Source organism: Saccoglossus kowalevskii, chromosome 7 (assembly GCF_978046115.1).
Source record: "Saccoglossus kowalevskii chromosome 7, keSacKowa6.1, whole genome shotgun sequence".
Taxonomy (NCBI): domain Eukaryota; kingdom Metazoa; phylum Hemichordata; class Enteropneusta; family Harrimaniidae; genus Saccoglossus; species Saccoglossus kowalevskii.
The window spans coordinates 14,802,307-14,827,670 of NC_140647.1; the positions used below are offsets into that span (position 1 = coordinate 14,802,307).

General features: G+C 36.0%; 2 protein-coding genes across 2 annotated transcripts; one reads left to right on the top strand and one right to left on the bottom strand.

The window, feature by feature from the left end:
- Positions 1–8,741: 8,741 nt before the first annotated feature.
- Positions 8,742–15,839, bottom strand: LOC100370665 (26S proteasome non-ATPase regulatory subunit 11A-like). Its single transcript, XM_002736308.3, has 11 exons — positions 15,732–15,839; positions 15,074–15,175; positions 14,088–14,212; positions 13,788–13,917; positions 13,443–13,554; positions 13,257–13,339; positions 12,924–13,068; positions 12,326–12,449; positions 11,682–11,843; positions 10,848–10,899; positions 8,742–9,403 (listed from the first exon to the last, which is right to left on the bottom strand). The coding sequence occupies exons 1-11, from the start codon at positions 15,823–15,825 to the stop codon at positions 9,261–9,263; spliced, it is 1,272 nt and encodes a 423-aa protein (XP_002736354.1). The 5' UTR covers positions 15,826–15,839; the 3' UTR covers positions 8,742–9,260.
- A 214-nt stretch (positions 15,840–16,053) lies between these two features.
- Positions 16,054–24,197, top strand: LOC100370812 (uncharacterized). The gene is made up of 7 exons (XM_002736309.4): positions 16,054–16,235; positions 21,292–21,442; positions 22,117–22,162; positions 22,401–22,483; positions 22,747–22,878; positions 23,293–23,424; positions 23,655–24,197. The coding sequence occupies exons 1-7, from the start codon at positions 16,142–16,144 to the stop codon at positions 24,166–24,168; spliced, it is 1,152 nt and encodes a 383-aa protein (XP_002736355.2). The 5' UTR covers positions 16,054–16,141; the 3' UTR covers positions 24,169–24,197.
- Positions 24,198–25,364: the final 1,167 nt, after the last annotated feature.

Genomic DNA, 25,364 nt, shown 5'->3' on the forward strand with positions numbered 1-25,364 from the left:
GTAATCGTTGATTTTCCGATCAATGCAAAATCTTGCGTATTGTTTGAAAAGCACGGACCGAACGTACGTCTACCATGAGAATTGAATGATTTGTTTTTGAACTTAAACTTATATCTCAATGTCGAAATACCAATCTTGTAGAGGGAAGTATGGCTTTGTGATGACCTTACTTCATCAAAATGAATCATGGTCAATTTTGTATAGCGAAATATCCGAAAATACTTTGCCGAATCCCACGCGATGTTTTGACACCACTAGGACGCTGAAACTTGTGTTAATGTTTGTCCTGCAAGCATTAGGATATATTATGAACACATAAACACGTAAAAGCGAGATTCCAGCGAACTCATAACCTAGAAAATGCGTGTTGTAAGCAGTTAGGAATTAGAACATTGAGAAATAGTGATCGTTCTACTAAGATGATTACCAAATAAATATATCTACGAAAAAAAGAGAAGAAAGAAGATTTCAACCCGCCCTACATATGTCTACATGAACGCCCATCAGCAATACATTGCATTGCGAATTTACTTTCATCATTTTGTCTTTCTTGTAATTTAGATCTCAGTATCTTGCCATTCTGGGAATACACATTCCACGTAGTGGCGATGACGTCAGACTTAAGCTGTTAAATATTTTATAAGTCTCGTCTTTTTAAGACATCACAGTGACCCATTTAAAGTAAAATGATTACAAAAAATCGTCTTTTTGCCCATCCCATCTATGTTGGTAACAACGCATATTTTTAGATCAATTACATTTCAGAGTCTTGATTTTGTCTAATTGTTATGTCCCGTTGTGGACAGGACTGTCGTATGTGTACTAGCTATGCATATCAGTAACGTCACATACAAGTATGTAACCGTTGAGTGCAACAATAAACATCTTACGATAAAGGATGTCTTTGTCCAGACAAGTGAGCACATTGACTTTACACAGTTAATTAGTAGGCTTAGTACTCTGTCGTGACATAAATGGAAGTCTGAAAAAAGACAGATAGTTGAGAGGATAGTGGGAAAGAAGTGTTCATAGAAACCCCACAGGTGTGCAGTATTAATTATTAACTAAGTGTAATACACAATATTGCGTTATTTTTTACTGATATTTAAATCACATTTCATGAAATTATTGAAAAACTACCTATTTTGCAAAGCTTTTTAGAGTACTAAATAAGAGGCCGAGTGAAATTAAATTAGTGACACTTAAAGCTGCAATCAATATGAAAACTTCGAATTAATATATTAATAATGGCATTATCTGCAAAGTTTCGCGAATCGATTTTCATTTTTATCTCTTTTGTGTCGCGTGTGGGCGCACTTCCACAGCACACTTTCCACCTCTCACTACTTATATATTTTCCGTACGGTATATTCGTGCTTACACACCATAGTACTGACTGTCCGACATGTGGAGAACAAACATTCACTGTAAAATATGAATCGTTCTATACGTAAGCACTGTTAACATGATTTACAGTTAATTTCTAGCTTTGTAGGATGTTAAATTTACTGATACTTCCACGAGAAAAGGTGATATATTTGTTTCAATTACATAGCCTTGTTTTTTAACTTATACGAAGACGTGTTCGTGTCGCACTATAGAAGACTATCTGTTAAAATTAGGCATTCGTTGAGCCGCACATTTAGATGTATGTACATTTTTTCAGTAAATACTTTTTTTCTAAAGATCTCAGACAGTTATGTCAGAGTCCGTCGTTTGGCCGAGTCTGCGGTGTTACTTTAGGATGTCATTGGATTTCACATGATTTGGAAGTTTCATTTGATATCGTTTGAGTATGTTGTTCTTTCTTGTTTTCATATATCCGTAGTATTGGGATTTGTTTTGGGTCAACCCAATTCTGTGTCGAGTTCAATACCCGCCGGTATTACTTTGCATTGACCTCCTTATTTCCTCGTTTTTATTTTATCTTGACATTCTGTGAATTGCATGTTCCATGTGGTGGCGATGACGTCAGGCTTCGGAAGTTCCTACATGGTTCATACGTCTCGTCTGAATTGACTCTCCCCCGATAGACATCTCCTCATTCCATGATTATTACTCGATACATATATACGTACATATATACGTTTTAAAACAATATCCCCAAACTATAAATAATTTCACATTTCAAATCTTTCAGGGAAAGTGTATGAATAACAAATCTTGAAATGAACTCTAACTATCCAAGGTACGTCAGACTAAATCTTCGCCTCGTCCGGTTTCCCCCAGATACATAGTAAATTGCGTGACATATTCGTGTTCTCAATAACTTTACTGGCTTTTTTGAGACCTTTGCACTCAATCACTATTCATCTACATTGTCATTTTCATATTTCCAATTTAAGGTCGTTCGACTTCCATGACATGCCAATGATCGCCATTGATTCTCAGATGACGTCATCCACAACTGTTACGTTAACCATTGGGTAAATATGTAGCATTTCAACACGTTGTTTTACGTAACACGTCACTGACGCCATACGCGTTAGATTTTCATGTAAACATAGCACACTTTGCTTACGCCGCGCGAGAACATATACCATACGATGTGGTAGGGTGGGCCTACGGTGAAACCAATATGGAACATGACGAAACTATATTACAGAATATCCTTCGTTGGAGCATCAGAGCTGTCAGAAATATGAAGATTGCAATAATTGTGTGGGGGAACTTTCCTCATTAGATCACTCCTCTCTTGTTTCGAAGCTGACAATGGTATCACCAACCTGTCCCTACTTAGGGTGAATTGAAGGACAGTTATGACGTAGTCTATAGTATAACGAACCCAATATTATAATCAATGTTTCCCCTATGCAAAGTCGCTAAATCGATTTTACAATGCTTGTGATCGCTAAGTCTCATTTGCCAAGTGTGTCAAATCGTTTCTTCCAGGTTTTAGATCGACATACTCCGATAAGATTTTGGGATCGTACCTTTTTAATGGCCTAACAGACGTATGTTCAATAACTCGGGTGTCATTTTTCTAGAGAGTATCACCCCCCCCCCCGCATAATCTCAATTTTCGTATCTCAATCGCAGGAATACAATAACATTCCAGCTTACGAATGATATTCATCATCGTTTTGACACTTTTCACGAAGCGACATTTCGCTTCCTGTTATTTTTATTTATTTTCACAAAAAATGCCATAATGCAGTTAACCAAATCAATTAAGATTAAGAGTCGGAAACACCGTGGAACAGATTTGTTGTGAGGGCTTAGCCCGAAACAATTGTCCCGACGACCCGTGGGTTTAGGTACTTATACACTTGCTATTTTAATTTAATTTGAATTAGTATGACCACACCTGCTTTACGACTTCACTGCTTATAAAATAAACCCCACCCAATTAATAACACACACCTGAAACCTTCAGGCTCGCTGATTTTAAGTTTGCAGTGGAGGATTATGGCCAGAAACACCGTGGTTCGTTTCTCATTATTGCAAGAAATCATCACATGACCGGTGTGATATGTCATTTTTCTTTCACTGCATAATCTTGCGTATTACTTGAAAAACGCGGACCTAACGTCTGCCACGAAAATCTAACGTCAAAATAGACGCATATGTGAAGCGTAAGTGCATTTTCACATTTTATCAGTAAATACCTTTTTTAACCTTTTTTCTGAAGATCTTCGTTTCAGGGTCATATAGCCGTTGTGCTATGTACTGGATCTGCGGTGAAACTTTGTAATGTCATGGGATTTCATATTATTTGAGAATTTCTTTTGATATCCACTGGGTATGTTGTTATTTTCTATTTTCGCTTATATTTAGATCAATTGCATTTTGGAGTCTTGATTTTGCCTAACTGGCAGGACTTCCGTATAGCATGTACCAGCTATACATATCAGCAACGTCACACATGTAACCGTTAGATGAAATAATAAACATCTTACACTAAAGGATACAATTAATATTGCTTTAGTATATCGTGGATGCCCAGACAACTGGGGCACATCGACTCTGCACAGTTAAGTGACTTAGTACTCTGCCTTTTCAGAATACTAAACCCACACAGACCGAGTGAAATTAAATTAGCTGCAACTCCATTCGATAATAGAAGCACTTCTCCAATTTGTAAGTTGAGAGAAGCTGAAACCGTACATCCTATAGAGAAGATGTTCTCGTATTTACAGTGAATACCGCTACGTGAGCAAGCGGGATAGGTCGCGTGGGCGTGCAACTTGAAACGGAGAGATTGCAGAAAATGAACAATCTGATTACAGCAATGCAGACATATGCGAAAGATTACAAATATGGTTCGAGAATAGAAGTACAGAAACTTTGAAAACCAAAGGGAAATATAATAACTTTTGACGTTCAGTTGATATGGTGTTCAACAAAACAAGTAATTACTGCGTAAATCACTGTATAAAGATTGACTTTAATTACACGTGATCACCGTGATTTTAATAGTGTTGCATATTAATATATTGGCATTATCTGCAAAGCATTGACTTTTATTTATATCTATTTTGTGTCGCGTGTGGGCGCACTTCCACAGCCTTACCACCTCTCAACATTGCTCAGAAACTTTAAAATCTCTGGACTGGCACATTTGCCAGAAACATGGAACGTCATGCGCACGATATGGGGAAAGGCATTGTCAAATTACAGTCACGTGACAGATGGACTGTGGGTGATACTCTGTGTAATTATTAGGGCCACATTAATCTGCGGCTACTTATATATTTTCAGGAATATGCCTACACACCATAGTACTGACTGTCCGACATGTGGAGAAAAAACATTCACTGTAAAATATGAATCGTTCTATACGTAAGCATTGCAGTGCAGCGACGACCGCTGTTAACATGATTTACAGTTAAATTTCTAGCTTCTTACTAATCTTAGGATGTTAAATTTATTGATACTTCCACGAGAAAAGGTGATATATTGTTTCAATTACATAACCTTGTTTTTTAACCTGATTAAGACTTATACGAAGACGTGTTCGTGTCGCACTATATAAGACCATGTGTTAAAATTAGTAAGGGGCTTACGCATAGCCGAAACGTATATGTATATTTTTCAGTAAATACCTTTTTCTAAAGATCTCGGACAGTCATGTCAGGGTCGTTTGGAATAACAGGGTCTGCGGTGAAAATTTATGATGTCATGGGATTCCATATGATTTGTGAATTTAATTTGATATCGTTTAGGTATGGTCTTTCTACTTTTCATATATTCGTAGTATTGGGATTTGCTTTGGGTTAACCCGTCCTGTATTTGAGTTCAATAAATTTAACTTCACATTTTGTGAATTGCATGTTCCATGTAGTGCGATGACGCCAGACTTCCTAGACAGTTTATACGTCTCGTCGGAATTGATCCTGCTCCGATAGACATCTCATCCCAATATTATTGCTCAATCCTCGGGGGCGGAGTTACGTCAAAAGACGTTCCACGTTGCTAAGACGCGCATCACTGTACATGCATTTCTACGGGCTCTGTGCGCGCTGCTATGGAACGCCGGTGAAAATTCGAGGAAACAACACAAACTCAACTTTGAAGTAATCCTGAACAACCAAATTTATATATGTTACACACGTAGGGCTAATCTTGTTACACTGTTCAGGGGAGTCTCAACAACCATCCCAAAGTACCGTTTTCTGCGAGTTTTGTGCCTTTGTTTTTACCGCGAGGGTTGCCAGGCGGTTAAAATGCCCGGATGTCCGCCTCCGAGGATACTATGATGCAACTGAAGGCATGGAGTATCGTGAGGGCGCTGCTGAACTTGGATTGATACTGTACACAACAATGAAAGACCACGTAACAGTCATATCACATCATCATGCCATTCACTAGCATTGTGCATTGAGGTATATATGCAGGTCTGGGACACACGGAGCTCTGCCACATGTGGCACATATTGAAAAAAAAAACTAAAATGTAAAATCCATTTCATTTCCGAAAGTTCAAAGTGTGTTAAAATTGGCTGATTGAATATATAATTTTGAAGACAGTTAGTTACAAAAAACGTCTGCATTTTAAGATAAGGCACACGTGATGTGTTGGTTGGTTATTTAATTAGTGGGATGATCTCAATCTTGAACCTATGAGTTTGTTTCCATTGAATTTGAAGTTTACATTTTTTATAGAGTAGGCGTAATTAACACCATGTTTGATACAAAGCGTTAAAAAAATGCATTTTTTTTTTCTTTTTTAGGACGTTCCACTTGTGACAGTGCTACGAAATTTTAATAGCGTGAATGTGATATTTTCTCTCAAGGCTGTGAATGCCCACGAATTCGCATAATGTACAGAAATGTATTGAACTAACCAGCCAGCTTAATAGGTTATCCCATCGCACGTTTTGCAAATAGCGACAAATTTTAAATCGAGAAAATCAATGTTTGGCACGCATTGACTGACACGCACTGATCTCTGTTTATTTGTACATTTCATAAGCCGATATAAAGTGACAAAGAGACGCTATCCTAGAGCTGGAACAAGTAGATGAACTACTGCCGGTAGAAAGAACGATAACTTTATTTACAATATCTAGCCAAGATGAGCACATTCAGAAAAGGACATTCTAATACTGTAAAAGGGTTAATTATTGACTGGGTTTTAATTTTGCTTATTTCGCTGACTGGAAAATGCGCTAAATTAAAACCCAGTGAATATGTAAAATTTAGCATAGAACTCATTATCTAAATGATAAAACCGTGAATTTAAAACCAACTGAATATGTCTGAAATGGTAAATCAGCGAAATTTAAACCCAGTGAAAGTTGGTCATTTTACAGTATGTACATTCAGAAAAGGACATTCTAATATCTAGGACTGCAACGTTAATCAAAGATATTGTGGTCCACAACGGATTTTTTAGTAACCGTGGGTCCATTTGATTTATTCACCAAACGTGACTGGGTCAGAATTTCCGGAAAGCTAATACCCAATTACAAGGAGAGGTGCAAATGGTGTCCCAGGTAGCCTGTCAAGTTGGCGCAGGTGGTGCCCTCGACTGCTGCGAACTGCTGGGTAGGGTTCGCAGCAGTTTAGGGCGCCACCTACGCCAAATTGTCAGGCTATGTCCCAGGCAGTTCCCTCGAATTTGAGAAAGGAATTCCTAAATATGTCAAATAATTTTATTGATCTTTTTTATAATGCAAGTCACATATTCAGCAGATAAACGTATTAATAAAACATTGAATTTCTGAATGAGCATGGTCATTAATTTCTTGTCAAACGTGGCCAGTAATTTGTAGACTACGAATGGCATGACAATATATTTGATGCTATTATGAATATTCTTATTAGGAAGTAGAGAAACAAGCGTGTTAATGTATACACCAGTTGTCCAACAGCGGTCCAGTTATAATTTCTTTGTGCATTCTTTATCTTGAATTATAAAATCCATATTTTCACACAAAAAATATAATTTAGGAGTGTGTGGTTTTAACAAATAGATGTATTCTCAAATCCATATAAGGAGTTCTAGAACACCTAACTCTGAAAGGTTTTGGATTTATGTTTTACATATAAACGTTTTCTAAATGCTGTAAAAGTTTGATAAATTCACTCCATATAAGACCCTTCAAAGGGCGTGTCACCGATTACCAGTTCCTGACGACTGCTTCATTTAAGGTGAAACATTAAATTAACAAGTCATTGTCAATGACACGTCCCGTTCCGTTCATATTTGAGTGACATATACATTCAAAGCAGATCATGACCGAAATCTCAGACCACTTTCAGTGGTCTAATCCGAAATGCACCTGCATATGTACAACACATTGTACTGAACAAAATCCATCCATGCATGACTGAGATCCGGAATTGTGAAAATACATGATTTTGATGCATTTTCGGCCTTAAAATGGCCATCATTCAGCTATTGTTAAGCGGATCATGAAGCAATTGCACATATCTATTTGTGACATGATGTACCTTGTGTGTGTGAAGTTTGAACTTGATCAATCCAGACATGTCTCGGATACGGATCCAGAACTGAATTTTTTAAAACAAAATGGCCGCCAGTCGGCCATTTCGAACTTGATCCGGAAAAAAAAACGACGTGCATCAAGGTCCTATTATGTTTAATGTATGTACCAAATTTAAACAAAATCCGTCCATGCATAACTGAGATCCGGGTCCGGAATGGTGAAAATGTGCAATTTTGATGCATTTGCATGCATTTGGCTATCGTTAATCGGATCATGAAAAAAATGCATGTGCATATGTCCCATATAATGTGTGATGTATGAGTGAAGTTTGAACTTAATCGGTCCATGCATGTTCGAGATACAGGTGATCACGGATGGACGGACGCACGCACGCAGGACAAAACACAAGTCCCCGTTTTCAGACCAAGTCTGAACGGGGACTAAAAATAGCCGATCTTTTGAAAGGGACAACCAGCTGTAATAGTGTGAATTTATTATTGTTTCCTTTCCTTCTAAATGCGAATCACACTTCGTCATTGTGTTTGGGTGAAAAAATAATTTACAGAAAGTTACCTGTCACGACACAAACACAGATGGCGCTATTTGTTTCATTGTCAGCTGCGGAGATGGATACAAGATTTGTAGGAATGTAAAAAAATATGGCAGTAAGATCATGCTCCAGAACAATGGTCAACAGTTCTGTTTTTTACAGTATGTTTGTGAGTGAGCCAGGTGGTGATTCTCAGCAAATTCAAAAAGCACTAGCCATTTTGCAGAGTTATGAACAGCTGACCAAAGTAATAATAAAAAGGAATAAAGAAACACTCCAAAACCATAGTGCAAAATGTGCATTAATTTTTTTTTAATTAATATGATTTTTAATATTACAAGTAACATAAATTGTAATACTATAGTGTGGATAACAAAACAGTTGACTGACATGGCAGGCTAGATAACAATGCTAAACAATCAGGAAGCAAGGGAAACAAAAAATGAATATACAAAAATACCTCACAAACAGTTGATGATTTCAGAGAAAATATAAAATATTATTTTATAGCCTTACACTTGATGGCAAAAATGTTAGTGTTGATGACATGGTATAATTACTTTAAAATATGATGACGTGTTATTAGACTCTAAAAGTCTAAGATTGACCGCTATATGTCAACACCCCAATGCTCAAAAACGTGCTGGAATTTTATTCATCATTATCACTGTTGTTCATGAACAGGTTTCAGGCGACTGGAAAAAACCTACTACAGATGAGGGTTAAAGCGCCCTCTGTAGAATATTAAGAGAAACTGTACAAAACGAAAGTTTTATATGAATCAAAAGTGAGGGCACTGTTCATTATTGGTGGTTTCTAGTACAATTTTTTGGCTTTGTTATATAGAGAGTCCACCACTTTCCCCATGTTCTGGATAGTTTCTAGAGCATTTTCATATGTCTTGTCCACCACTGGTTCATCAAACACCACAAGCACACCCATTCCTTGGTCCAAAATACCTGTTGGTGATAACAATGCATAGTTCACGAATGAATGGGAATGAAAGCATAACTTGGACAATTTATATAACAAGCCATGCATGGCACAGTCCCCGTTAGTTATCAAATTTAAGATATATAGTTTTGTTTATAGTAATATAGCTGGAATATAACCATGTCAGGAATATGATTTTTTAACATTAAAATGATTGACATTTGTATCTGATCGTCAAACAAGTACTTGAGAGATATTGCTCTGGAACAGCATTCAACATCAGCCATTGTGAATACATGTATATATATAACATGATGTATAACGAATATATAAAATTTAAATATAATAAGTCAAAGCATTTAAGAGATATGGCTCTAGAAACCCAATCATTAAAACAAAATGGCCTCCAGTCAGCCATTTTGAATCCAATCTGAAAAATAAAATGACTAGCATCAGGAACCCATAATGTCTAATGTATGTACCAAGTTTGAACGAAATCCACCCATAAATGCTTGATATTTGATGATTTTTTAGCACAAAAATGACCACCATTTGGCCATTTTGAATAGGATAGTCAAACCAATATATCTGTTTATCTATGACATGATGTATAATGAATATTTAAAATTTGAACATAATCAGTGAAAGCAAGTCAGAGATATGACACGAGAACCACATTCATTAATACAAAATGGCCGCCAGTTGGCCATTTTGAATCTTATCTGAAAAACAAAATTATTTGCATCAAGGTCCCATAATGTCTAATGTAATCTCAAGTTCGAACAAAATCCATCTGTAAACAGCCAAGAAATGCTTGATTTTTATGATTTTTAGCACAAAAATGGCCGCCATTCGACCATCTTGGATCAGATCGTGGAACAAATTGACGTGCATATGTATAATATCATGTATGATGTATGAGTGAAGTTTGATTGCAATTTGTACAGGCATTTCTAAGATACAGGTCCGGACGCACAGACGCACACACGCATGCACGCACGGACACACGGAGGTCAAAACATAAGTCCCCGTTTTCGGACTGTGTTCGAACGGGGACTAATTAAAGAGACAATCATTGGAACGTGCCGAGTTGGGTTTGATACAAATCTTATGCAACATAGAATGGTGTAAATACATTACTGTAAAACCATTTAATTTCACTATTTAATTGATTTGAGCGCATTCACTGTGTTTTAATTTCTTGATTTTGTCAAGGAAACAATGAGTTTATTGTTATTTTACATAGATTTAATTTTGGGGATTTTACTTATTAGCAAAATTAAAACCCAGTGAATAATTAATGCATTACAGTATAATTACAGTATTTACATTATAAAATGCACAAGAACTGGAGTTTTAAATCAACAAATATGTAACTGGTGACCTGCAAAAATGTTATTTATTTGCAGGATATATTAGGTTTGTTCTTATGTTTGCTATGTAATAAATGTCTTAGACAGCGACACTTACCATGAAACTTCTTGTCGAGAATCATCTGGGAAAGTTTCTTTTCTACTAAATTCTGCAAAGATAGAAGAGATAAAATGTCCGTGTCTGTAATTGCAGCCTACTATATGGCCTTCTCTAAAATACAACTTAAAGTTTGCAACTCCCAACATTTCACGATGCAGGGGGAATTTACAGTGAGATAAAACCACCTTAAATGTAGATTATCAATTGATGTGCTTACTGTAAACACGTTAAAAAGACATATTTGAACGAGTCAGGTAGCCAAAATGTTAATGGTATAAACCTCAGATAGTCAGATCGAGCCATATTTTAGTGAACTTTTTTGGGGGTGCTCCCATTGTAAACATGTGCAGGTAAATGAGCCCAATTGCTCAATGTAAACATGGTACCATACTTCCCTGATCATAAGCGAAACCCACCCCACTCCCCGAGTATAAGCCCACCTCTCTATTTTTTGACATTTAACGAGTTGAGTGCATCCCCAATTATAGGCCAAGGGTGTTTTCACTGGGCGTCAATGAATTTTATTACATTGCATAAAAATCGCGATTGTTTCAGTAGTTTGGTACGTGATTTTAAGAGAAAACTTGCATTCATTTCTGAGTGCATGACCAACGTACGCAACATGGTTTGCACTCTTTCTATTCCGTTATTTACTCAGGATGAATCCCAATGTTGCAATACTGAAGTAATCCATTGCTTTGAGTGGTAGCTTTCGAAACACAAAAAATGTGTATGAACGGGGACTAAAAATACACTGTATGTGTGTTTTGAAAAGGGCAATGGTGCTGTTAAAAGTCCAGAGCTGTTTTGTCATAACATAAGTAAACTTACCAGAGGTAGCTTGATTATATTTGCTATATGTTGTACTTGTACTTTAGAGAATGGTTCTATAATTCGACAAAGGTTTTGTTCCAATAAATTGTCGTAACAGGAGTCTAAATGAGCTTTGATAATGGGATCATCTATGAGCTGCACTTTATATACTGCCAAAGTCTGTATTGTAACAATAAAATTGATTATAAATTGTCAACCATGGATACTGAATTCTGAATTCACTGAAGCATTAAAGCTATCCAGAGCATCTTTAGCACTGACTAGATCTTGTTCACATCTCAAGAATGCATGAAAGTTCTGATCAGAACACTAACAAGAACAACAGTCGAGGATAATTTCAAGAAGAATATTGTAATGATTTGAGGCTATGACGTTTATTTTAGTTATTTGCATAATGATATTGACCACATTGTCATGGAACATCTCGTGAGTATTTAGACTCAGTTCCAGGCCTAGCAGTTGAGCAATAAACACCTTGGCTACAAGTGCTCCTCTCCAGTGTGTTATTCTCCTCTCGGATTTGGTGACCAATACTCACTTGGTTCACTCTACCTTGTTCTCATTTTACAAATATTTATACATTTGTCAATGGATAAACATTTCAATTTACACATTGTTGATCAATGTGCATCTGTAAGTACCTTTTTAAATTCAGATAGTGATCTTTTTTGGTAAGCTGATGCGATACTTTTCATAGCTTCTACTTCAGGTCCTGCATAACGCAAGGCTAATTTACCGCTTATGATAGACTGCACATCATCAGGACTGAAAATCAACAACAAAATTGAACATGAAGATTTTATTTTGAAGACAGGAAAACATATTCGACAATAAAAATGTTACTGACATCGTCACCATCAGACATTTTAGACTCTATACCTTGCAATCATTATTACTAATTGTGCAGGATGTTAAGAAGATTACATTCCAATTAAATGAAATTAACAGCAGAGTATTATAGTATAGAGGAGGAGCTGTTGACAATTCCTGAAGTACATTGCATAAAGTTGTCACACAGACTAGATGAATAAACACAATTGTATAACATGATTAAAAATCCTCAGTTTATTTTTTTAAATACTCAATATCATTCCCAAGATACTTCAAAACAATTAGATGATGTAATAGTTTCTTTTCCAGACGAGACTGCTACAGCAATATTTTTTGAATATTCTCAATTTATATAGGAAACGGGCATTTTTTTTTTCAAATCAAAATTTTTCAACATTGCATACTTACTTATTGAGTAAAATTTTACAAAGCAACATATATTTGAGGGCAACAACAGCTTTGGGACTATCTATTGAATCGTAACCTTCAAACGCTTCATAGAAATAAGAGAAAGCAGTCTTGAAATCTTTATCATCTGCCGCATGCAGAATACCTAGAAAGGGACAAACATTAAGTTAAAAAAGCTGTAGCGTGATACAAGGAAAAAAAGCAATGAAGACAGAAAGAGTACACATAGGAGATTGTTACTGTATTTTCTGTACACTTTGCTACAATTGATGTAAATTTTATGAACTGTAATCTCAGTATGATGTAAGTGTACACAAATGATTCAAAGCTCACCTGATTGCATGTCTAGAGCAGCTTGTAATTTAGGTGGGCAATAGATAGCATTTGCAGTGGTACGTGCTGACGTCAATGCCGCCCTGTCAGATAAAAACAGTAAAGCATCCATTCTGGTCTTTTATTCTTTATCAAAGTTGATGAATCATTGACGACATAAAAATTTATCAAAATACTATTACATACCTAGATTTTGGGAGATTACTTAGGCCATGATATACTTTACTTTCTAACAATTGTACTTCCACTAATAGAGCTTTATCATCCATTTTCTTGAGTTCTTTTAACAATGCTGAACCTGAAAATAAACAATATATATTACATAAAATGACAACAATAACATGGCGACCATTTTAACAGTGATATTTCACAACTGTCAATGAACATGAACTGCTGTCATATGATGATACTCGATATAATTCTCTAGAATAGTCAACACAAGGCAAATGAAATGTTTGTTTTTTTAAATGCTGTTCCAACAGAAAAACATTGTACACAGTAATTTGAAATAAGAATGTGAATGGACTTTACCTATCAACAGTGCTTCTTGGAACTGTTTTGTATCATAATATAAAGCTAGTAATCTAGCTTCAAGTGCTTGTCTAAGGAATGTTCTCTTTTCATCTTTGGCCCAATCTATGCATTCATTACAAAGTTGAACCTAAAGAAAAGAAAATGCATTAGACAGGAAAGGCTAAGCAAAAATATGTAGAAGACTGAAATTTCTTCAGTGATGTAAGCAAACAGGACGACAAAACATGAAATATCTGACGGAGTGACAATGAAAAATATGAATATGATCAACAACAAAAAAAAACACAGCATTCTTACCTCTTTTCCTGTACTAGCCTCCATATCTAAGAACATATCAACCAAGGCTCGCACCATTTTAGCTGCTTTTGCTTTACTGACTAAATTCAGGAATGGTCTAGTGAATTTTATCAAGCCAGCCAGTTCTATGAGAAACATTGAAATGTAGTTAATACTACCGTACACATTGAAATAGGATCCAATGGTAACAAAATATTTGAGGTTTATATATTATGTAGGGGAACCAAAGAAAATAACAAAGACCAAGTAAAAAATGTCTGTGTTACAAGGAACGAGCTAACAAAATAATGTGGATGGCAGATAGGTTTCTTTAATTTACTTTGCCCATTTATTTAAGTTATTTCTATCACAGTCATGAATTTATTACAGACATTATATAATATTACAAATGACCAACCAGTTAATCATAATAGTGAATTTCCTTACAGTCATAATATGGTTATTCACTATACAAAAGAAAATATTAAAATGAACACATCTTTGTGATTGGAACATGGCTAATTTGCATAAAATTGAATAAACAAAACAATTTCAATGAATAGAAGTTTGGGATTGAGTATGGATTTTACTCTGTTCAGTTTTAAAGAGTGCCAAAAATGTATGCACTGATGAAAACCTTAAATATCATATTTGATGACTTGCTAAGGAGTGTATGAGTATGAAGACCGCATACGATCCTGCAAATGTTATCAACCCAGCCATTCCCCCCCCCAGAAAAATATTGTTACATTGGCTCAAATTATAAACATTTGTGTGATTTATATGCATTTCAATGGGAGTATCAATCAAACTTGAATCACACTCGAATCAAATTGTATGCTGTCTTCACACTCGTCTTGCAGTGTTCATTTTGCCAGTGCCAGATTGTTTGTTTGCTTTTCTGCTGTATAACTTACAAATTTGTGGGACAAGAGTGCAGGCCCCAATGAGTGTTTATGGAGAGAGGCATGTTATACTAAAGATGCCAGATTCTAATATAGTAATACCTTCAGGCTGCCCAGTCTTCTTCAGCAGTGATCCCAACTCTAAGATACCTTGCTCTTTGATACGTATTCCTTCATCGTCATCAGTTGCCACATTTCTTTTCACTGAAAAATCAACCAATCAAAAGATGAAACAGTGTTTCGGAACAAACTAAGTAGCTTAAGAATTCAGATTTAATTTCAGTTGAGATGCGTTACAAAGTTGATCCTAGTATTAATCATACTTAGATCTCATGCCCCAGTGATTGTTATGGCATTACTGAGACTCTACAAGCATCACACAGTTTCGCCTGTGTGTGTGTTTTTATTTCATGAGTTTTCAATGTTGTACACAATGATTCGTGGGATCGGTGTATGCACTAATTGCAGGTTAATCAAACTGAAGAATTCGATGACAAACTTAATTAAGTGATGAAAAGTATTAAGACATGCGAAAAAAAATTGTGTCAAATATAGAATAGAACAAAACAATAAAGATGCCGTACAAACAATCCTCATTGCTGTGTCACCGTACGATTTTACCATAGTGAGTCAGCCACTTTTGAGAAGTCTTCTGCTGGTAGAACTACTGACAAGTTCGCGAACCGTACATAATTTTGCACAAGAAATTTAGTATCAGGGGTGTTTCTATTTTCCCCTAAACCAGTTTACTCATACTTACCAATTGAATGTAAAATACCGACTGCTGCATTAGGATCAGTTGCTGACAAAGCTTGGGCTTTCTCAAAATCAGCAGCCGCCATTTTGTTCACCATGTGTATTCCCAGAATGCTTTACAAATTTTACTTTGACCCCATCCTCGTTCACTTACGACTCATTTAAATATTCAGATAGTTAATAGTAATTTCATTTAAAAAGTTAAGATTTTTTATTTTGTAGTTTTAAAAGAATCTATTAAACAATAATTTAATCATTATATTATATACAAGTTATTTTGAAAGATAATTAGTTTCCTTTTAGAATAAACTGTACAACGAGGCTAGGCTGACCTGACCTGACCTGACAACTCGGGCAACAAAAATATACTGTGGTCGCTGTACCATTACTGACGATTACTAACGTTTTAGAGTTATGCATCATCCATCTCGTGGCGGCGTGAGGGGAGGGACAGATCAGTTCAGTTGGGAAGACGTCAAGGCTGATAAATACAGAGAAAATTATCTTGGTAAGCGTTAATAGCACAATGGTATGTCAAAGACAAACAATTCGACAAGCGCTAAGAAAATGCCGGTGAACGGTGCTATCACTGTCAACTGTTTTGCAAAAAATAACAATCCCTCCATGATGATAGGGACTGTGGTGTCGCAGTGGTACACATGCCAGCTGACTGTGGCGCGTATTTGTAAATGAATGGTGCATTGCAGTTTTATGACATATTTATATTTGAATTTATTCGATAGCAATTGTCCTAACCTCCAAAAATAAATGTTGGATCATGTGTAAATAGCTGTGGGTCCATACACAGCCTGAGGGCACTCAGATTAAAACATATCCTAAAGCCAACCCTAATTTGCTAGAGGGTTCCCCGAAATTCTGAATTTCATCATGTATAATAGGGTGCAGATTTGTCAGTGAGATTCACAAAAGAAATTGAGAAGCAGATATTTTGCATTTATCTTATTATTTTGCGAAATATATACTTTTTTTTTTCGATTTTAATAACCCTAAACAACAGCCTATAGTTTGTGTTTTTGAGTTGCAGCTTGCATATTAATACTCAGCTGGCGTGTGACCTGAGGTGTAGAAGGTTTATGGTAGAAAACCTATCCATTTACAGAAAATTTAAGCCAAAACGCTTTTATTGGAGATGTAATAAAGATGTATTTTTCCGATCACAACGACTGAAAAACACCAGATTTCCAACATCTACCGGTATAAGGCATATTAAGGCAGACATATAAAAACATTGATTAACAGCAACCTCTTTATTACGTCATCATGAAAAAATAATGATTTTCTGGAAACAGAACATCTCAGGACTGTGGGTCTCTTCTCATATCAGTATTTTTGTAATTACTAATACATTTGGCATTTATTTTTCAATTCTGGGATTTTATCAACACAGAAATTCTATGATTGCTCGCTTAGTCCTGTGTCTCAAATAATAGCTGTGGGGGCATCGCATTTCAATATTCAGTCTTTGTGGTGGTATTTTAGTGATTTATGATACAATTGGTGTATCTAAAGTTGTAATTTTGGATATTGGAAACGCTATAATTTTACTCGTTTACAATGCAGTTGCTTTTCATGCTTCTAACCACCTAGTCATATATAATGCTTAAAACTGATAATAAAATAAAAAAACAATGTTTTAAAAACCAAGTTATACATGTATGAAGTTTATGAGACAAGAACACATGACTTAATACTTTTAGTCTCTAAAAATTAATTAGAATCAGTATTCCAATTTTAGCATAATATCTGTTTTCTACAGATTTGAAATGTATGTACCGGGTACATCCTTAAAAGAACAAGTAACCTGTAGAATACTGTGTGGGTAATATTTTTTATATTGATTTTTGTTGCATTTGCAGCAAATAGTTACCAACAATGAGAAATCTATAGGATTGAATATACCCCACAGCTGGCTTCACATGCATAGTTCATATGGTGCTTACACCAGGATTTAATTACAGCACCTAGGCGGTATGTGGTTACAGCTTAATGTTCCGAGTAATCGCAAGAAATTGACATGACAATAGAAATTCATTAAAAACTGGCACTCCCATGCAATTAACAGCGAGTGAAATTCCTGGGATTGAAACATATATTTTGAAGTCACTGATGTAGGCAACGAATAACTGCAAGTTGACATAAAGACGAGGTAGTTTATTTAATCAGTGGTCAACTAGAGGCTGAAATTATAATTAATTTGTTTATTTCAATTTCTCCTGACGTCAAATAGAATACACTGGTGAAACACGGTAGTAACTGTGGGTGAAAGGATGTTTTGGGGTGTAGTTTACATTGTATATGGAGTGGTAGGGTTGGTGTAATGTGTTCATTTCCAACTATTATGAAGTCACGTAGAATTTCACTTAATTTATTTTTGCTGACATGTTTTCAAGCATTACATGTGAATCCAATTTTCACTGCACTGTGTCTCAATAGAGTATGAGAGAAATGGCATTTTCACTGGAATTTATTTCAGGGGAAAAATGTTTTCAGTGATAATGAAGTATTATGACAGATACCCTCCCTGTGGCTTTCATTGCGTATGGAAGTTATTTTTACAAGTGATGTGGTGTATCCTGCTGCCATACTTTCACGAGCGAAGCCACGGGGAGGGTGTGGGGTTCTGTTATTATACATATGTCCCATATTTGATTATTTCATATTAAAAAAAGAATGTGCAACAAACCGGGATAGAAATTTAGGTCGGGGAACCAAATTGCCCATTAATATGCTCCAAGACAGTGCTGCGACCTAGTAGCGCAGCGCGTGTTCGAATTTTATGTAAATAAACAATGTATTTTACACGCGTTATATACGTCGCTATGAGTACCAAATCGAACAGGACGCGACACGACGACTGTCGCCCTTTAGTTGGGACCACGACAGAACCAGAACTTAAACTGGGCGACTACGATACACGGTTTATGTTGAAGTTAAAAGTTCCTCCACAGATCTGTGCATTGGCAAACATGCCGTGTAACTGCGGTACTCCACTGACGGAATGACTTTCGTTGACATCGATCGTCACTGACTCGTGAGCTGCACACTACAACTTCGTTTGTGATGTTGCTTGCTGGTCGTGGATAGACTGAGTCTTGGTTACCGGTTAAATGCTAATTTGGCGTTGGTAATCTTTATTTGGAACCGAGTAACGTCGCCAGCAGAAACCACATGGTATATCGATGTTGATAGTTGCGGCTCCATATTAATCAGAGATTTTACTGCAGGTCCAGACTGCGGGTGGATCTTCCGAGAGCCCTTCAAGATTTATAAAACTCAGTTTCCAGGTAGTCAACATACATTAAGTTCTCCCAATCCTAGTATTCTATGTGATGCACATCTAACATGCCAAAAATGCTGGTGAATGATTTGAACCTGACAAAAATAGCAGACGGAAATGTGTTTACAAAATAAAAATAGTAATTACTTGAAATAGATACCAGGAAAAGGAGGGGGTAAAAAAAAGTTATATAACATTATATTATTCAATAATTTATTAAAATACATAAGTTTGTCCAATTCCCTGTGATACAACACCTCAGACATAGCTCATTGTACTCGGCTTGAGTGTGGGCACAAAGTTACTATTTGAATTTTTGATATCTTTTTTCATTAATGAGAAAGTTGACCCCGAAGTTAGAGTAACTGTTCAGCAGGAATGGCTTTTTAACTCTTCTGTGATTTTTTTTGGCTTGGCTGATTTTGTTCATACTTGACAGGCAGGTCGTACCATCACTCATTGGAAAAACAATCCTGACCCACCGCTACCATGGCAACAGCCAAAATCTGTTTTTTGAATACTTTCGCCAAATTTATTACCTTCTACCAGTCTTGTAATAGCAGTGCCCAAATGATCATGCCTTTTATTCTGGCTACGTTGCACACTGGTAAGAGATCACCGGCGCCAACATTGTTACCACTGTCAACGTAATCCCAACGCAGTTTTGAACTTTGAATAAAATGTAAATGCTGCCTCCAATCTAGAAAATACTATTGCAAAACGGTTGGAAATAATACATTTAACGGCTGAATACATCCTAACAATAAAATAAAGTAACTTCTAATGACTGAATGTTGTTTTGCGAACCTCGTATAAGGTGCCCGGTTTTAGTTATAAACAGACGTTAGCTTCACGTTCATGTCCCTTCCATGATAACAGCCGAAAACATATTGCTTGTTTTTTACCGGTTTTCATTGGCAACCGAAGTATTTTTATTTTGTAAACAAATTTTCGTCTGCTATTTTTATTCAGTTCAAATCGTTCAGCAACATTTTTGGCATATTAGGTGTACAGCACATGGAATACTACGATTGAGAGAACTTGATGTATGTTCTCAGTTACTCAGTTCCAAATAAAGATTACCAACGTCAAATGAGCAACATTTGACTGGTAATCAAGATTCATTTAATCCATGGCTAACAAGCAACATCACAAGCAAAGTTGTAGCATGCAGTACTAGTAAGTCATCCCGTCAGTGGAGTACAGCAGTAGCACGGCATGTTTGCCATCAGCATTGTATTCAAACGAATCACGTGGTGTGCCGTTCTCGTTCAAACCCGGGATTCGATCAAATAGGGGAGTTCCAGTAAAAAAACACATTGCAAATCATGCAAGTTCAACATTTTCAAACCAATATACTAAAACAGAAATGCTCAGAGATACAAAAAAAGGATAGATATTACTTTTCACTATACACATCTCTGTTGATACTATCCCTCACATATTCTACTCCCAATTACTCCTGCGTAAAATGGACTAGTCTCTTTTCATATTGACATTCAGAGTAAAATCATGTGACAGGCTGTTAGAATTGGCTGTTGCATACTCTTTCGCCGGTCTGGAAAATTGGAAAATGTGTTTAATTAGCTCACATTCAAGCAACAATGCAGATTTCCCAGTGGGAGTGAAACTATTCGACTCTGCCACTAAAAAAAATACTGGTGTTTTCAGCAAAAAACTAATAACCCTGGAATACACACAATATACTGAATTTCGGAACAAATCGTGCATTACTTACAGCAGCAGAATACCACAGAATTATCAGACGAAACATGAAAACACTATATATTGTATTTCAGCCTGAACCCTCTATATTGCAATTCAAGGAATTAACCCCATATGTGCATCCATTTCCCACCTTGGTATCACCCACCCCTGAAAACAAACTTTTAATACCACGCTGAAGCGTTTGGTAATAAACATAGACATAGACCGCATGAATTAGTGCGCCCTCACTGGCAGACTGGCATGTAGTTTGCATCTACTGTGCCAGCGAGAGCATAGTAACTTAGAGCCATCAACTCGGAGCAAGTCAAGAATAGTTTGAGGTCCCCACCATTAAAATATAAATCTGAAGTCCTAATGTATTTTGTCTTTTTTCAATCTTTTTTTTTTTAATGAATAATTATACATTACATGATGCTTTTCGCTGTTATTCGTAACTAAGTCTATTTCAGTGTTCTTTTGACATTATTATTTATATTTCCAATGAAGAATGTTCTGAGATTGTGACCTGAAACCTAAGCGAAGCATTTTGTCATTCCAGGTCATTCCGTTAAAGCACCTATAGGAAGATGGCAGAAAGGTAAAGATTTGACTTGGTATGCTAAGGGTAAAAAAGATGGCCCTCCTTTGACAAAGGAAGAAGAATTAGCATTGATAAAACAAGCTGAAAAAGACGCCATGATGGCAGCCTTGTAAGTAAATTCAATGATTATCACAACATTGCAGCATTATTTAATTAGGCCTGGCAGTAACTCCCACTGTCTCATCTAAGATTTGAAAAAAACAGAGTGAATTTTCCTCATCACTCATTGGACAGTTTAAAACATGATTTGATTGTACATGTATCATATTTTCACCTTGTTAATCTTTGCAAGTGTCCCAGCTCTCATATTTTTGCAGATTAGATGGCAAAGACTGTTAACAATGATTTCTGGTTATAAATAGAGCATTTACATGTGAAATAAACCACAAATTGCATGAAAAATTGCGAATACTATGATTGATTACTCAAAATTAGTAACAATGTGTTAAAATTTTGCACACATTAAGAAATAGTGGGGGAATCGGAGCATGCAATCCCACATTCTGGTGGACTGAACTCTCATGCAAAGATATGCATAAATGTATCTTTTTCACTCAAAAAAAACAAAACAATGCAAAACGTTTCCATTCGTCTTATTTACGGTCGCACAGAATAGACATTTGTCAAGATCAACATGGAAACAAGATGTAATTACATAGAAGTGCTGCTTCAACAAATAAGAAAGTATGTGAAATTGACACTTGTCCTACTAGTAGTAATGTATTCACAATCTACAGCTATGTAGAGATATTTGCCTCAGTTCTCTTTATGTTTATTTTAAAGGGGACACAAAGTTGTTAAGAAACAAGCAAGTGGACTCTCAAAACAGGTATTGCATCAATTGCTACCTGTTGTATGTTGATATTGCTAAACAGATGGAAGGTACTTCAGCGCACCCTGACTCATGTGTTATTGTTGATCAAATTTTAAACACGATTTGTCAAAATCTTGAATTTCTTTCACTCGTATTATATTTTATATAAGCTGTTATTAAGTCTGATGCACTACAAGCGAATCAATAATGAAATAATAATACTGAATCATATGCGTTATTTATGTCTGGCTAGGAACTTGCAGAGGTTTGTCATCGAGGCACAACAGAGAGGGATGACCGGGATATTGAGAGAAAGGAAGGTATGGGATATGGAAGGTATGTTTATAAAAGATTATCTTGGCAATTGCTCGCTATGTCTGAGATTTACCGATTTGCAATTGAAACAACTTGAACTTCGGATTACTTGAGTGTTTTTTTTCAATTCATTACTTGTAATTGTAATCTAAGATTAAATCATGGAAGGTCAAAGTTCATTCATGTCTATAACTCGTAATCATGTCGCATTGTTGATTGAATAAGTACATGTATGATAACATGTGTAGTGGTTTTCTATACGGTATTTCTTTTATTTTGATCAGTTCCCGTATGCAAACTATGGGTGTGAATAGAACGAATATAAAGGAAGCTGAGAAAAGTGGAAGCACGGTGTTCGAACATGTCAGAAGAGAAGAAAACAAAAGAAAGCACTCCTCAGAAGATGAAACTCACAGGTACTTGTATATGTGGGATCACAGTGTTGAGGGACTGTGGTGGGATGAAGGGATGAGCCATTAAATTTTTATGATGGAAAGACCTTGTAACAAATTATATTGAACAGCAACTAGCCAGTATTTATTACAACTTCTATAACCCCCCCCCCCCATTTCATTTCACCCCTGAATGATGGCGAGACTATCATTTACTAATGATATTTGAGTGAGTGATTTAGCAGTGACTTACAAGTTTGCCTGTCATTGGTTCACCAAATAACATCTGACCAATGACACTTCAATTTACAACCAATGACATTTTTACTTGATTAAATACATCTGTTTCAACTTTAGCAAATCTACATGCTTATGTAGAATACAAGAAAACTGAATGTATTTGCATCAACCAAAATATCCCACTTTTTGCTTCCCAAGGGAGAAATCAAAGAAAAAGAAGAAAGACAAAAAGTCAAAAAAGGAAAAGAAGAGGAGGAAGGAAAAGAAGAAGAAAAAGAAATACGAGTCAAGTTCGTCAGATACTGATTCACCATCCAGCTCAAGGAGGAGGTAATAACCTTTTTTTTGTGTTATATTGTCAAGTGAATCTAGACAGAAGAAATTACAATACATTTTGTTCCTGTCAATGTTCAGACCAATTGTTTATTCATGGCTTTCATTGAGCATATGAGACATGTAACTTGATTTCTTTCAGTATATACTTTAATTATGCTTTAAAAACAACTGATTTGTAAACAGTTTCATCAGGAATGCTGTGCTATTTTTATGTTTTGTTACAGAAGACACAACAGTGATTCAGATGACAATTTTAGAAGATCGAAACACCAGTCAAAGCATGCTGCACCAGAAATGGAAAGACACACTGTATTGAAACGAACACGACATGACTCTGATTCTTCCGATTCTGGGTCAGATGCTGTTGACCATAGTAGTAGGACCAACCACCCCGACAGACAGGGATATGCACAGAGGCAGCATAACACAGACAAGGCAGCAGAGACTAAAAATATGAGGGAACGAGAAAGAGATAGGCGTCATGATAGTGATTCAGAAGAAAGCCTAGAGTTACGGAGACGGGAAAAGCATAAATTGCAAAGTAGTGGTAGAGACAGAGGTAGACATGCGAATGACATGCTTGATAATGACAGGAGAGACTTTCAATCCTATAGAAGATCTGACTCGCATAGGCAACATAGGAGGAGGCGTGACAGTGATTCATCTGGCAATGAAAAACGCTCAAAATTATACAAAAAAAAGGAGCCTCATAGAAAGAGAACGAGACATGACTCTTGATGTGCACAAATGTTTTTAATCCAACAAAATGCATCAACCACCATTTGCTGTGAGATAACTTTGACTTTTGGTTAATTGGCACGAACCAACACCATGATGTTCTGTGACAGTAACCCATTTGGTTTTTGTCACGAAAAATTTCACCATCTTACAGTTTCATAGCATTTGTAACAATGAAATTTCATGAGAGTCACTGCTATAAAATTCAAAGCATATATACTAGGCAAAATTTGATACGTTGAAAAAACCTGTTGACAAACAAGCTGCTCTCTGATTGGTCTGATTGTTAGGGTTGGGTAGCCAATCAGGTACAATCCTGTAAACAGCTTCACATTGACTCCTAAAATATCATGATTTTTCATGACTCGTGAAAATTTGTTTCTGAAAATATTATATAGTTTTTTGAGTATGTCTTGTGTTTAATTCTAATTGCATTTTTAAAATTTTGTTTTTAATTTTCATTCGCAACATGCTTTATATATATATACAAGTGCGAGAAAATAAAAATAAAAATATTACATTTTAAAAGGTGAACAAACTGCGTATGACTGGATTATTACCATTGGTTTTAACAAATGAATCAGTATAGCCATGTAGATGTAACTTCTACATGCTCTATATTATTAATAAAATTTAATGCACTCATCCATATTAAAATTTGTCAAATCATTTTCACATGTGTGACAGTTGATTACTATATTACAGTTTTGATGATACTTGCTGCCAGCAGCTTTTTCTGAAAAACAATGGCAATGTGGCAAGTGAAATCATTAATCATATATAATCATTCCTCTTCATTCTTTTGTGTCCTGTCGGGGGGACCCATCGACTTTGTTCCATCTGTTCACCCAACCATTTGTTCATGGAAATGATATTCCCCAAACTTGATACATGATGATATACATATGCCCCCTTTTTTTTCACCGGTATATGTGTAGAGCATTATTTCCAAGTTGTGCCATTCCTGTTCAAACTTAGAATATGGGTAACACTTGTTGGCATACTGAGGCATTTCCATTGTCTTTCTGATTTTTTTCGAAATTGACAAACTGGCAGCTACTTTGTTTGTTTTAAAAATACATTTCTTAATGTTAATTCAGATTTCGTTCAGAGGAAGTAGGTACCAGTATATTATTTTACAAAGATGAAGGTTGATTTTCTGTCGAGATTCTATGAAATATGGCTGATGAAAATCA